At 48.4% G+C, this 11,248-nt stretch overlaps 1 protein-coding gene across 1 annotated transcript in view; it reads right to left on the bottom strand.

Annotated features, from left to right (window-relative positions):
* Window positions 1-3,704: 3,704 nt before the first annotated feature.
* MICAL3 (microtubule associated monooxygenase, calponin and LIM domain containing 3) overlaps window positions 3,705-11,248 on the bottom strand; it is a 143,407-nt gene continuing 135,863 nt past the window's right edge. The window contains exons 29-31 of the mRNA XM_007937016.2: window positions 4,207-4,306; window positions 3,980-4,053; window positions 3,705-3,889 (exon numbers count right to left, since the gene is read on the bottom strand). Of these exons, the coding sequence (XP_007935207.1) occupies window positions 3,705-3,889; window positions 3,980-4,053; window positions 4,207-4,306 (359 nt within the window). The remainder of the gene's footprint in view (window positions 3,890-3,979; window positions 4,054-4,206; window positions 4,307-11,248) is intronic.

Raw genomic sequence — 11,248 nt, 5'->3', positions numbered from 1 at the left:
CTGTGGGCCAGAATGGGAGAGTGGCCTGAGGGTCACTGACTTGGACTATCTCTTATTTCAGAGACCATGCTTGTCTTTAAGCGGGTACTGGGGCTTGGTTTTGAAGAGCAGTTTCTCATCAAACTGGATTGCTTCAGACATTTTCCCACGAGGGCCACAGCTGGCTACACCCAGAGTCCAAAGGGCCATTTCCCAGGGCTCAGAGTTGAGATCCAGCAGCTTTAGTGCTAGATGTCCAATTCTAGTTCAGAAAGGTCATGTTGGGTATGAAAAGGAGAGGGTGTGTGTGTTTTAATGGCTGAGCCAGACTAATATGGGGGACTATACAAAGTTGTTCTTTAAAACAACCTCACATACACGTATATATACAGCACATACAAAATTACTCAGCCTCCTAGAGCAGGCAGGGAGTCAGGTGTGGGATGCACCTGGCTCACAGCTTCCTCCAGAAAAATGACTTAAGAAATACACTATGTATTTCTTTTAACATCTTTTATTGCGCATAAAATAAACCATTCCCCTTCGTAGTTCAGATGTTCCCACTTTTTTTACTCTCTTCTTTTTGCCCCACTGAAAAGTTTTTTGTCTTACGATAGGTTAAAGAACAGTCTGTCATTGCTGGTCCAAATCAGCCTGAGGATGGCTCATGGGGACCAAGGCCCAAAGCCATCACCTCAGCAGTTAGAATCCCTGCTGGGGAGTCTCCACAGAGTAAACCATGGAACAGCTGCTGCTGGCCACCACAGTGCTGGTGATCCCTCAAACTCAGGAGCAAGGGCTGGCTTTACTCCCATGCTGCTGACCCTGGTCCTCCACTGCCACGTGGCAAGGCTTATGTAGCCCTGCGTTTGGGCTTATTTAAAAAAAAAAAAAAAAATGGCATTTTATAAATACACTTTGGTTCCCCCACCTTCTAGAGAACTTAGCTCTTGGGAAGAAAAGCTGGTTAGGGAAGCTGCATGCATTTTCAGAGGTGGAAAATATTTCATGTAGCATGTCATCAAGTACTAAAATCAAAACTACTGGTTACAAAAGGGGAGTGGTTTAAAAACAAGTGCTCTGCTAGAACTTGAAGTGTTAACACTGTGGAGAGTGAAGGGCTAGGGAATATTCTGGAGGCTTATGGAGTTTTGCAGCCTCTGTGCAGTCTCCAGCCCCGTTCTGGTAACTGCAGGCAGCAGTGTGCTTTGAAGGGTGAAGTAGTGGTAAGGTTGGCAAGTACTGGGCAGCAGCAAGGGGCAGATGCTAACACCTGGTGTTCCTGCCTCATCAGGCCACTCAAAGCTTATCACCTGACAAGTAACTTTGTAAAGGGCTTCATTGTTTAGGGGTTACGAGGGGCTATGAGGGCTGGAGGGTGATCTTCCAGGGCTTGGCTAGTCATAGCAGCATTCAAGAGGTGAAGAGATTAGGGAAAAGGCCTCATAGGCAATGAATGAAGGTCCTGTCCTAGGTCCAATTTTATTGGAAGATTGGAATTTGAAGATGGAATCTAGAACACCTCCCCCAACGCTTTTTTTTTTTTTTAAGAAAAGAGAATAAAAATGGAGACTTTGCCTCATCAGAAAACAGGAAGTGAAGAAACTGGAGCGTGTGATAGTTGCTAGCAGCATGTCTTCTGGGTTTTCACAGGAGAGAGATGGCAGCTTTTGGACAAAGTGAATAGACAGGTTTTTTGCTCCTCCGTAGTTAGTGTTCCAAGTTGAGGCACAGTATGGTTCCCATGGATATTCTAAGGCCAGGATGGACCCTTGACCTGACCTGCCCTTGGGAGGCCTCAGAGTTGCCTCTGTTCCCTCCATACTGGCCCCTCTCTATAAGGAGTTGGCTGGAGCCCCCATCCCAGACTGGTCTGGCCCTGTTGGGAATCCTCCCTGGGCCTACTATGAGCTGACTCTATGACTAGGCAAACAGCAGACCCCTCAAATGTTCTCAATCAGCAGCTCAATGAGTGGCACACAGCCAGACTCTCTCTGGCTGAACCATAAGAAATAAACAAGAGTTGGGCTTAAGGGACTAGCTACATGGTGCTTGTCACCCCTATGAGTTGGATGCTTACCTCCCCATGAAGATCCTGGTCCCAGGGAGTTGGCTGTCCAGCAAGAGAGGGCTGGATTTACTTATCTGTTTGTGCAAGACCAACTTGAATTCCCTACCTATAGCAACAGGTCCATTTCTACTTGGTTTCACCTTAGGCTAAAATGAGGGACTTCTCATCAGCCAGGCTGAATACAAGGTTCCACCCCCACTGTCTCCATCAATCCAGAAGAGGCTTACCTCAAAACTTTCTTTAATAAATGTTTTGTGGGAGGTGAGACTCTGGCACCGAAAGTGAGGAAAAACGGGCTCTGCAGGGCTAGGATTTCGACAGGGCAGGGGAGACAAGAGCCACATCTTTGCCTTTTGGCTCAGCCTCAAATGATACTGAAATGTGTTCTTGACAAGTGAATGGTCCACATGTACACATCTCATACCAGCACAAGGGCAGGACGCTGGGTGAATGGGGAGGGGGCTGGACACGATGTATAGGAGGGGACAAAAAAGCCGTGAGCAAGGACCTTGTGCTGCTCCCTGAAGCCCACTGGGTCAGTAACACTATGAAGAAGGCTAATAAATAGAGGCGTGGATCGCACGCTCAAGTCTTGGAACAGGCCGTGCAGACGTAACAGGGACACGCCCCTCACTCCTACATCCAGGTGCCAGGTGATCAGTGTCTCTAGTAAAGATATAAAAACGAAATTGCTTCTTTTCAAGTATTAAAAAAATAAGTTAATTGGTAAAAAGGGTCCGAAGCGGCTGAGGATCTCGCCAGGTCATCAGCTTCATTTCAAGGTGCAAACACAGGAAAAAACACCAGAAAGAGAGAACCCCCTGCCCCGACGTGAAGCATTAAACAGTGATGTTGCCTGTCAAGTCTGGGCTTGAAATGCAGGGCCTTACCCTGGCCCCCCCAACGTCAGTATTTTCCAGTGTCGAAATGGTGTGACTTAAAAGCAAAATGCAGCAATCCACAGGCCTCAGGCTACAACCAGAGAGGTGCCTGGTAGCATTTGGCCACTTGGGGTCCAGTGTGTGGTGCAGGGCTGGGCAGGAAGCAGACCCCTCACTTCCCCCACTTGCTTGCATAATGAACTTGGGAGCCTTGAGCCTTCTGCTTCCCCTGCGAAGACGCTGGGGTTGGTGCCCCCTGGGCGGTCATTCCCCTCTCTTGGTCTCTACACAAGGCTCACTCTGGTAGGGGGTGTTTTTGTTTCTTTGGTAGTGCTAGAGGGAGAATGAAAAAAACATCTGCCCCATTCTTCAGGGAGGCTCACGTAGCAGTGGCTGTGATCTGACAGGAGGAATAGCTCCTGCTCTTCTCAAACTTGCCTGTGGAGGAAAGAGGCACCAGCCAGCCTGCGTCCTCAAGGAATATGCGGGTTTCTGCACACCGAACGTCATATGCTCCCCGCCTTCTCTCTTCTGTTGCAAGTCCAGTGGACCTCTCCCAAGGAGGCCAAGTTGCTGCAGGCAAGCATCTTCACCTGGGCTTTTTCCGCAGCACATGAGACTTTGCCCCACTTCTCAAGAAGCATGTGGACATTTGAGAGCAAACTCCCAGGAAATGCCGGGCCTTCTCCGATCTTGGAATCCCGGTGGTTTGGGAGACCCAGCCAGGGTCAGGTGGATGCCGACAGACCTACCAGCCAGAGGTGGGCGGGCACTCAGGACCAGTTCAGGCTGAAGCCCTTGGACAGCATGACCGCCTCCAGGTCCTTGTCCTCTTCTTTTTCTCGGAGCCGCTGCTCCTCCAGCAGGGCCACCAGGGAGTCTCTCTGCTCCACTACATCCAGCATCTCATTCAAGATCTTCTTCTCCTCTGATAACTCCCCCTCTGTCTTCAGGTGATCTGTGGGATCAAAGATGACATTACGTCTGGTGGGCTAGAGAGGAAGCGCCCACCCCCACCTCTGTGTGCATCTCACTTTCACCCCCTTACCTTCCACTGCCATCCGTTCCCGCAGTTCTTGCTGCAGTCGGCTCTGCCGGTCTTCCAGTTCTAGCTCCCGGGCACTGAGAATGGAAAGAGAGGAGAAAACAAGCAACAGTGACTTGGGGGACCAAGCCACCTCACTCCACCAAATCAGGAAGGGCCAGTGCTCTTCTGTGACAGGCCCTGAGCTAACGTTCCCCGCTTCGCTGGGCCCCCAACCTGAGGCCACTCACAAGATCATCAGCTCCGACTCGTAGCGCACCATGGCATTTTTCTCTTGCACTAGCTTGAACCACTCTTGCATCAGCTTAGGGTCGTCTTTCTTGCCCATGCCTGCCGAGAAAGAGGGTGTGTCAGGTTGTGGCAACATCTGCTGTCCACCCGGCCGGCAGGAATCATCACACAGGGCAAATGTGCAAAGAGAGCCGAGCAAGATGCTGTGGGAACACTCCCAAGCCAGGCCCAGAGTTTGCCTACAGCACATGGGAGGAGGGGCAGAGAACTAGAGACCTCCCCCCAGGGTCTCACTGAAGTCTGTTCTTCCTGGGCCCTGACCTCTTACCCCTCCATAACCCCCTTGGCCAGTGGTGACCGCTCATTCCTCACAGGCTAGTTTGTCCCCTTCAGACACCCTGGCCCCTGCTTAGTGCTTTTCTTTTGGTCCATCTTCAATTGCTTTGCCCTCCTCGACTTTCCTCCTCCCCATATTTATTGAGTACTAGCTATGTACCAGGTCTCCTTTGAGGAAACTGGTCTAACCAATGAGAAATGTGAATTTATAAATTTTACTATGCCCACCTTTTCAAGTTGCACTCATTTAACCAGCTTTCTCCTGGGCTACTGCCCCTTTCTAGGGCCACTAATACTGATGCCTCAACATTTCTTTACATCCTGACTAGGAAGATACCCTTCCTCAATTTGTGCCTACATCAGACTTCCTGATAAATATCATCCCGATGGAACCTGTGTGATGTATGCCGCACATGCGGGGATGCCTACCGGTTTCCCACCGAGGGCAGAGAAACAGCAGCTCCAGACACTACATAATGTGAGTGCTCTTGTTCTGATCCAATCCCAGCAGTTTCCAGAGCTAGTGACTGGCTGCTAATGCCAGTGGCCCTGCCCCAGCACATCACTGCTCTCCAAACCATCGCTAACAGCCTGAGTCCACTGGGCTTAAGTGCAGCAGAGGATGGAAGAACGTCACAGTAAATCAAACCACCAAGGAGGGAACAAATGTCTTTCTTTGGACCACCAAGCAGCTCATGGCAACAACGTGGTCCTGTCTAAGGCAACAGATAGAGTGCTCCAATGGTTAAATATTTTTGGATTCCAAACCCTTTGTAGATCTGATGAAAGCTAGGGAAATATATGTGCATACATATTGCACAACAGAGCACAGAATTTCAGGGTGTTCATGAGCATCTTGAAGTCCATCCATGGGCCTCAGGTCAAGAGGCCTTGGGCTAAAAAATCTTTCCAAGTCCCTCCCATTTTATGTCACTTAGTTGGATGCCAAGTCCAGAAATGTATGAAGTAATACATCCTTAGGTATATCCTATATCCTGTCATATAATTAGGCTGCTGAGCTCACTGCTTGCCTATATTCTTCCCGCTGGCCTTTTCTGCACACTATTCAAAGACAAATCTCTTTATGTAGTGCTATTTGCTGACACACACGATACCTTTGCCAGTTAGTCTTTTACCCACATTCTGAAGAAGCAGAACTGTGTTGCGGTCACACAAGAAGAGGTTAGTGTCTGTATTCTGCCCTGGGGCACATGCAGCTTTGCTCTCTCATGGAGCCCTGTCCCTGAGCCCTGCTCTGGAGGATGGGCACTCCCTGTTGGCCTGCAGCACCTGCCCCTGGGGAGTGCCTGTTTGAGTGTCTGGGGACCACATCTCTCCTCCCCCAACCCAATAGACCAGCCCACGGCTCAGTTCCATGCATTCCTTTCGGAGCGTCTCTGCACAGTGTGCCCACGTGCCCGTGGAAGATGGAGCCCTGAGGCATGCAAGCTGTCCAGTGTGGCAAGCTGTCAGTGCACTGGGAACGCTCCCCCTCCTCCCTGCCTCCCTGTGTGTAAAGACAAGAAATTCCACTGGGAGACATCCGAACACCACTCATGAGCTATGGTGGAGATTGTTCACAGCTGATGAGCAAGGGGCATGGCTGGGTGGGTGAAAGTCAATGTGAGAGCCACGAGAGCAGAGTTAAGAGGTTAGCAAGGATTAGTCATGACCACACTTCCCTTCCCCTTCCCACATGCCTTTTCAATGACAATCTTATCACCACAACAGACTTCAAATCAGACAAACTAAAAAAACACACTCAGCAAGACAGAGGGTAGAGAAGTTTGCTTGTAGGGGTTGTGTAAAAGAACTCAGGGGCCTTTGTGTAGACCAGTCTTCCTAAGGACAGTATTCCTCGACTCCACCAAGACAAATTGCTGTCACACAGGTGGGAGGTTCCTCACCTGTGCTTTACTGGCCCCTCTATCTGATGGATTTGAGACTTACAGGCTCCAACTGTGGAAGGTGGAGCAATCACGTAGGATGTCCTGGTGCCATCCCACAGGCTATACCTGAAGGCCCTGCTTCACTCTGTACCCAGTCCTCCCCTTTGACAGTCAAAGGGATACTGTACCTTGTAAGAAACTGCCACATACTCATGGGATTTTGTAATAGGGCTATCAACTGGAAGGGGAAGAAAGAGAAATAGTTGGGTTTTGGGTCCCTATGTGACTAATGTTGCTACAACCCCCTCAGAGGCAGTGGGGATGAGGTTGGGTGAAGTTACATTACCTTCATGGACACAGCAAGGGCAGAAGGAGAGAGGTCTACGCCGTGGAGTCCCGCCACTGGGCTCAACTTCAAAAAGGACCAAACAAGGAGAGGAAGAGGAAGAGGAAACGGAGAAGACAAAAAAAATAGAGGAGGAGGAATTTGGAAGTGGAGAGGGACAGGGAAAAGGTGAAATAAAAAACAAGCAGAGGACAAAAAGCATAAAAAGTGAGAAAGGAACAACAGGAGGAAAAGAAAAAAGTACAAGAAATGGAGAAGCAGAAACAAGGGAAACAAAGTCTACAAATGAATCAAGTCCTTTTTTCAGCACGGAAACTGAACAGGAGCAGACCCAGGCATGGGGTGCAGTCACTGATGGGGCGTGTGGTTTAAGAGAGGAGCAGACGGTTCCTCCAGAGAAGACCACACAAAGCCCCATCATGGCAGGCAGCTCGCAGGCTAAGCGGGCTGCTCCTTCTTCCTTTATTCCTTACAGGGAGGGCTGTGAAATTTGTGCTTTATCACAGTGGCCTTCCAGGCCTTGGGTTCCTCCTCAAAGTGCCCAAAGCCCCCTGCATAGGTCTGCCTACCTCTGTGGAACAGACTGTATTAAATATGTGGCCAATATTGCTTCTAGGTTTGCAGGTGATAACCTGGGGTCACCAATCAAGCCTATGTGAAATATTCTAAACGTTACCATGGACGCATGTGCTGGAATTACAACTAACCTTGGATAAGTAAGTCTAATGGGTGAGGAGGGGTCTGTTACTATCAGGTTGCCATGCCCACAGAAAGAATCTGAGTCTATGGAGGCAGCACCCTAATCCTGTGGTTGGCTTTGAGGGCTCTGGCATCTGCAATGCTTTGAATTCTGAACCAGGACATGTTGGGGAAAATGTATACACACAGAGGAGATGCTCACCAGTCCAAATCACTATCCCCCCCATGGGCCAGGGAGAGCAAACCACCTCTGATTCTTCTGGCCCTTCCGTCTCCATGGAAGGATCCAATGCCACAGCTGGGGGGAAGGCTGTCACACTTTGGACTGTACAACCAAAAGGGGTGAGCTGACAGGACATGCCAAAAACTCACAGTAATGATGCCAGTAAGTCAAGGATGGGGCAACTGAGAGAAGAAAGTGTGGAGAGAGACATTTCTAAGACCTTGGGGAGACCCGATGGTTATTCAAGGAAGAGGGAGTGGAGCTGAGCAAGGGACCATCACAGAACCACAGGAGCACACACAGGAGACAACAAAGCTCAGAGAAGAAACAGGGCCTCAGGACTGCAGGGGCAGGGTGAGCGGGCAGCTTTATGATCACCACAGAGTTTAAGAAATAACCAAGCGGACAACCTACGGCTGAGCCACCCTTCTGAATAAAGGCAGCTACCAGGTTTTCTCTGTTGGTCTCTCATAGCATCTTGCCCAGTGCTCTGTGCACAGGGAGTATGATATGGGGTAAAACTTCCAAACTAAAGCCAGAGAGAGATGTGTGTGTGGTCTGTGGTGATTGTATCACTGTTCTAAACAGACATGACTCGATGTCAACTTCCCTGACTGACTCAGGCATGAGTAAACCTGGGATAGGGGATGGGGGTTCTGGTCCTGAAAAATGAGCCCTGCCTTATAGCTGATCTTCTATAGCCATCTCCTTTATTTCAAAGTGTTGATGCTCAAACTACCAAAAAACAAAACCAAACCTGTTGCCATCACATTGATTACAACTGATGGTGACCCAGTGTGTTAATAGAGTAGAACTGTTCCTTAGAGTTTTCTCAGCGGTAATTTTTACAGAAGCAGACTGCCAGGGCTTTTCCATAGCACCACTGGGTATGTTTGAACTTCTAACCTTTAGATCAGTAGTTGAGAACAAACCCTTTGTGCTACCCAGGGAGCCTGAATACCTGGATAAACCCTGTTAAACACAAGGTCAATGACAAATCACTGCTGCTTTCTGTGATGGCTGTTACAGAAACAGTCCATGGTGCAGGTTAGAACAGTGTCCACATTCATTAGCAAGGACAGTGACATGATACACAACTGATATGCATCCACAGTAAAGAAGTATGTGCTGCATAGTAAACTAAATGCACTGTTATTATCTAGACATCGCAAAATGCAGCATTCAGCTTCTTTTCTGTAGATCAAACCTTCAGATACCCTTTCTGATCCTGAGGAAAAGATGAGATACAAGATAGTCAGAACAGGAACTAAGAAATGAACTTATAAAAAAGGGGTGTCATATAAAGCAAGCGTTTAAAAAGAAGAAGAGAAATAGGTCTTCTCCCAACACTAGCAGAAGGCAGGATGTGGAGGGCTGGCACTGGCCTCCCCCCAGAAGACATGGACAGAGTTACAACTTTGTTCTTTTGACTTTCTGGCATGCTCCCAAATTTCAATGTATGGTACTTTTAGAACCAGAAAAAGTACATAAGAAATATTAGTTTCAAAAGAAGAGGCTGAGGGGGGAAAAACAAACAAGGGGAGTTCCACCCACACTAGAACCTGCAATGATATGTGAGAGGCCAAGCCACTGACTCTGATAGCAATTTCTCTGCCTTTTATGGAGATGTGAGAAATAGGTGATTTGGTTCACCAGTCAAGTGAATGGCAAGTAGAAAAATATTTTCATGTTGGGATAACAGGTTTCTGTCTCTTTTTAACAGGCACCACACTGTTCAGTTCTCAAGCCGTTTCTGTGTTCTTTAGATTCTTGTCATTACTGCAGAGTCTCCCAGAATTTGGTTCTGGTTGGAGGCTTTTTACCTGCAGGTCTAGATTCTCATCCTGGACGACCCAGCCTTCCTGCAACACTCTACAAGCTTCCCCGGTCCATTTTATACCCTGGCAATAAACTAAATCTTTGACTCCGAAGCAATACTTCCTTTTGAAATGTGACTGCCCCCAATGGTGTGTCTTTAGCTCTCCTCGCCCCCGACATGGGGGCAGGTGATGCGTGCCACTAAACTTTGAAAAGCTGCAGAATATCATCATATACTAAAGACCAGTTCCATCAATTTCCAGTGTGATGTATGAAATAAGCATGGAGTGCTTTATAGTTTCCAAACACTCTCACATGTGTTATTTCATTTGATCCTTACAATGGCCCTGGGTGTCTACCTGGACAGGCATTATCACCCCCATGAACCTGGGGCTCAAATAAGCTATGTGTGGAAGACTCTGGACTAAAACCCCCACCTTCCTTTTCCACTTTGAGCTAAGAGCTTGTCCTCTGTAAAGTGCAAATCTAACAAACGGTGGCTACTTAAAGCAGCATGAAGAGTCGTTGCACACGCACCCTAACTTGGCTCACAGTGTGGAATCAGAATGTCATCCCTTCTCTGCCCCAATCTTTTGTAGAGGCCCAGAGAGGATAAGCAGCCTGTCTGGGGATATAGTGCAGCTAGAATCTGAGCCCAGGTCCTGCCTTCCTCAGCTAGAGGTGCTCTCTACACTGCACTTTGCCCTTGAACTGCACAGATATCTCCTTCCAGGCCTGTCTCTGCCTCCAGCCTCCAGGCTGCTCTGGGACCCAGAATGGGTGGAAAGGCTAACAAGGTGGGAGAAGTTAATAATTCTATGGCTTCCCTTTCTACACTTGTTCTTTCTATATGTCCATCTTCCCTTCAACCCACCTATGGGACACTTAATCCCCAAGACACTGTATCCTCCCCTCTGATCAGCTAATTGAATGAAATGTTAGGATAGCTGTGAAGAAAAACGCTGCAAGATATGGAACTTGGATATTTGTCCGAAATGTATCTAAGCCTTATTTCAGTCCACTTGGAACTCAAAGTCCTAAGAACCCAATCAGCCCTTTCCCTGAGATCGAGCGGTATAGAAGAGTACATTTCTCATGAGGAGAGATGGGGATGTGATATAAAGGCTGGCATGCCAACGCAGGCTCTGCATTTCCAATTCAATAATTTAATTCTGCCTGGTTATATTCAACCTATCAGCTTTGACACTGGCAGTAAGATTAAAAAACCATTAGAAATGTCTTACAAGGATCATGGGAGCTCTGGTAGCACAGTGCCTAAGGTGCTTGACTACTAACTAGAAGGCTGGCGGTTCAAACCCACCAGCCACTCCTCAGAAGGAAGGTTGGGCAATCTACTTCTGTAGAGATAAGCCTTGGAAACCCAAGGAGGGGTCACTATGAGTCGGGCCCAACTCAATGGCACATAACAACAACAAAAGGATCATGGGTTTATTGTAAAGACGATGCGAGAGACTGATCTCTACAAGGAGTGTTTGCTGAGTACCTCTTCGGTACCAGGAACTGTGATAGCCACTCATTAGCCCCATTCTCTTTAAGAGCTAAAGCGGGCAACAGTTTCTGGTTGGAGGGAAAAGATGCAGGCTTCAGCTTCAGCAGCAGCAGCAGCCGGACAGCAAAGCAGCTGGCAGGCCAGGCTCAAAGCTTCCTGGACAAGAAGGGGGACAACCAGGGAACTGGAACAGGCTCAGAAACAGCCCTGGTGACCTGCT

The sequence above is a fragment of the Orycteropus afer genome, unplaced genomic scaffold, assembly GCF_000298275.1.
Source record: "Orycteropus afer afer isolate SDZICR_OR568_19922 unplaced genomic scaffold, OryAfe1.0 scaffold00040, whole genome shotgun sequence".
Lineage (NCBI taxonomy): Eukaryota > Metazoa > Chordata > Mammalia > Tubulidentata > Orycteropodidae > Orycteropus > Orycteropus afer.
The sequence above is the reverse complement of the archived record's forward strand: the minus strand, read 5'-3'. Positions and strand labels throughout refer to the sequence as shown.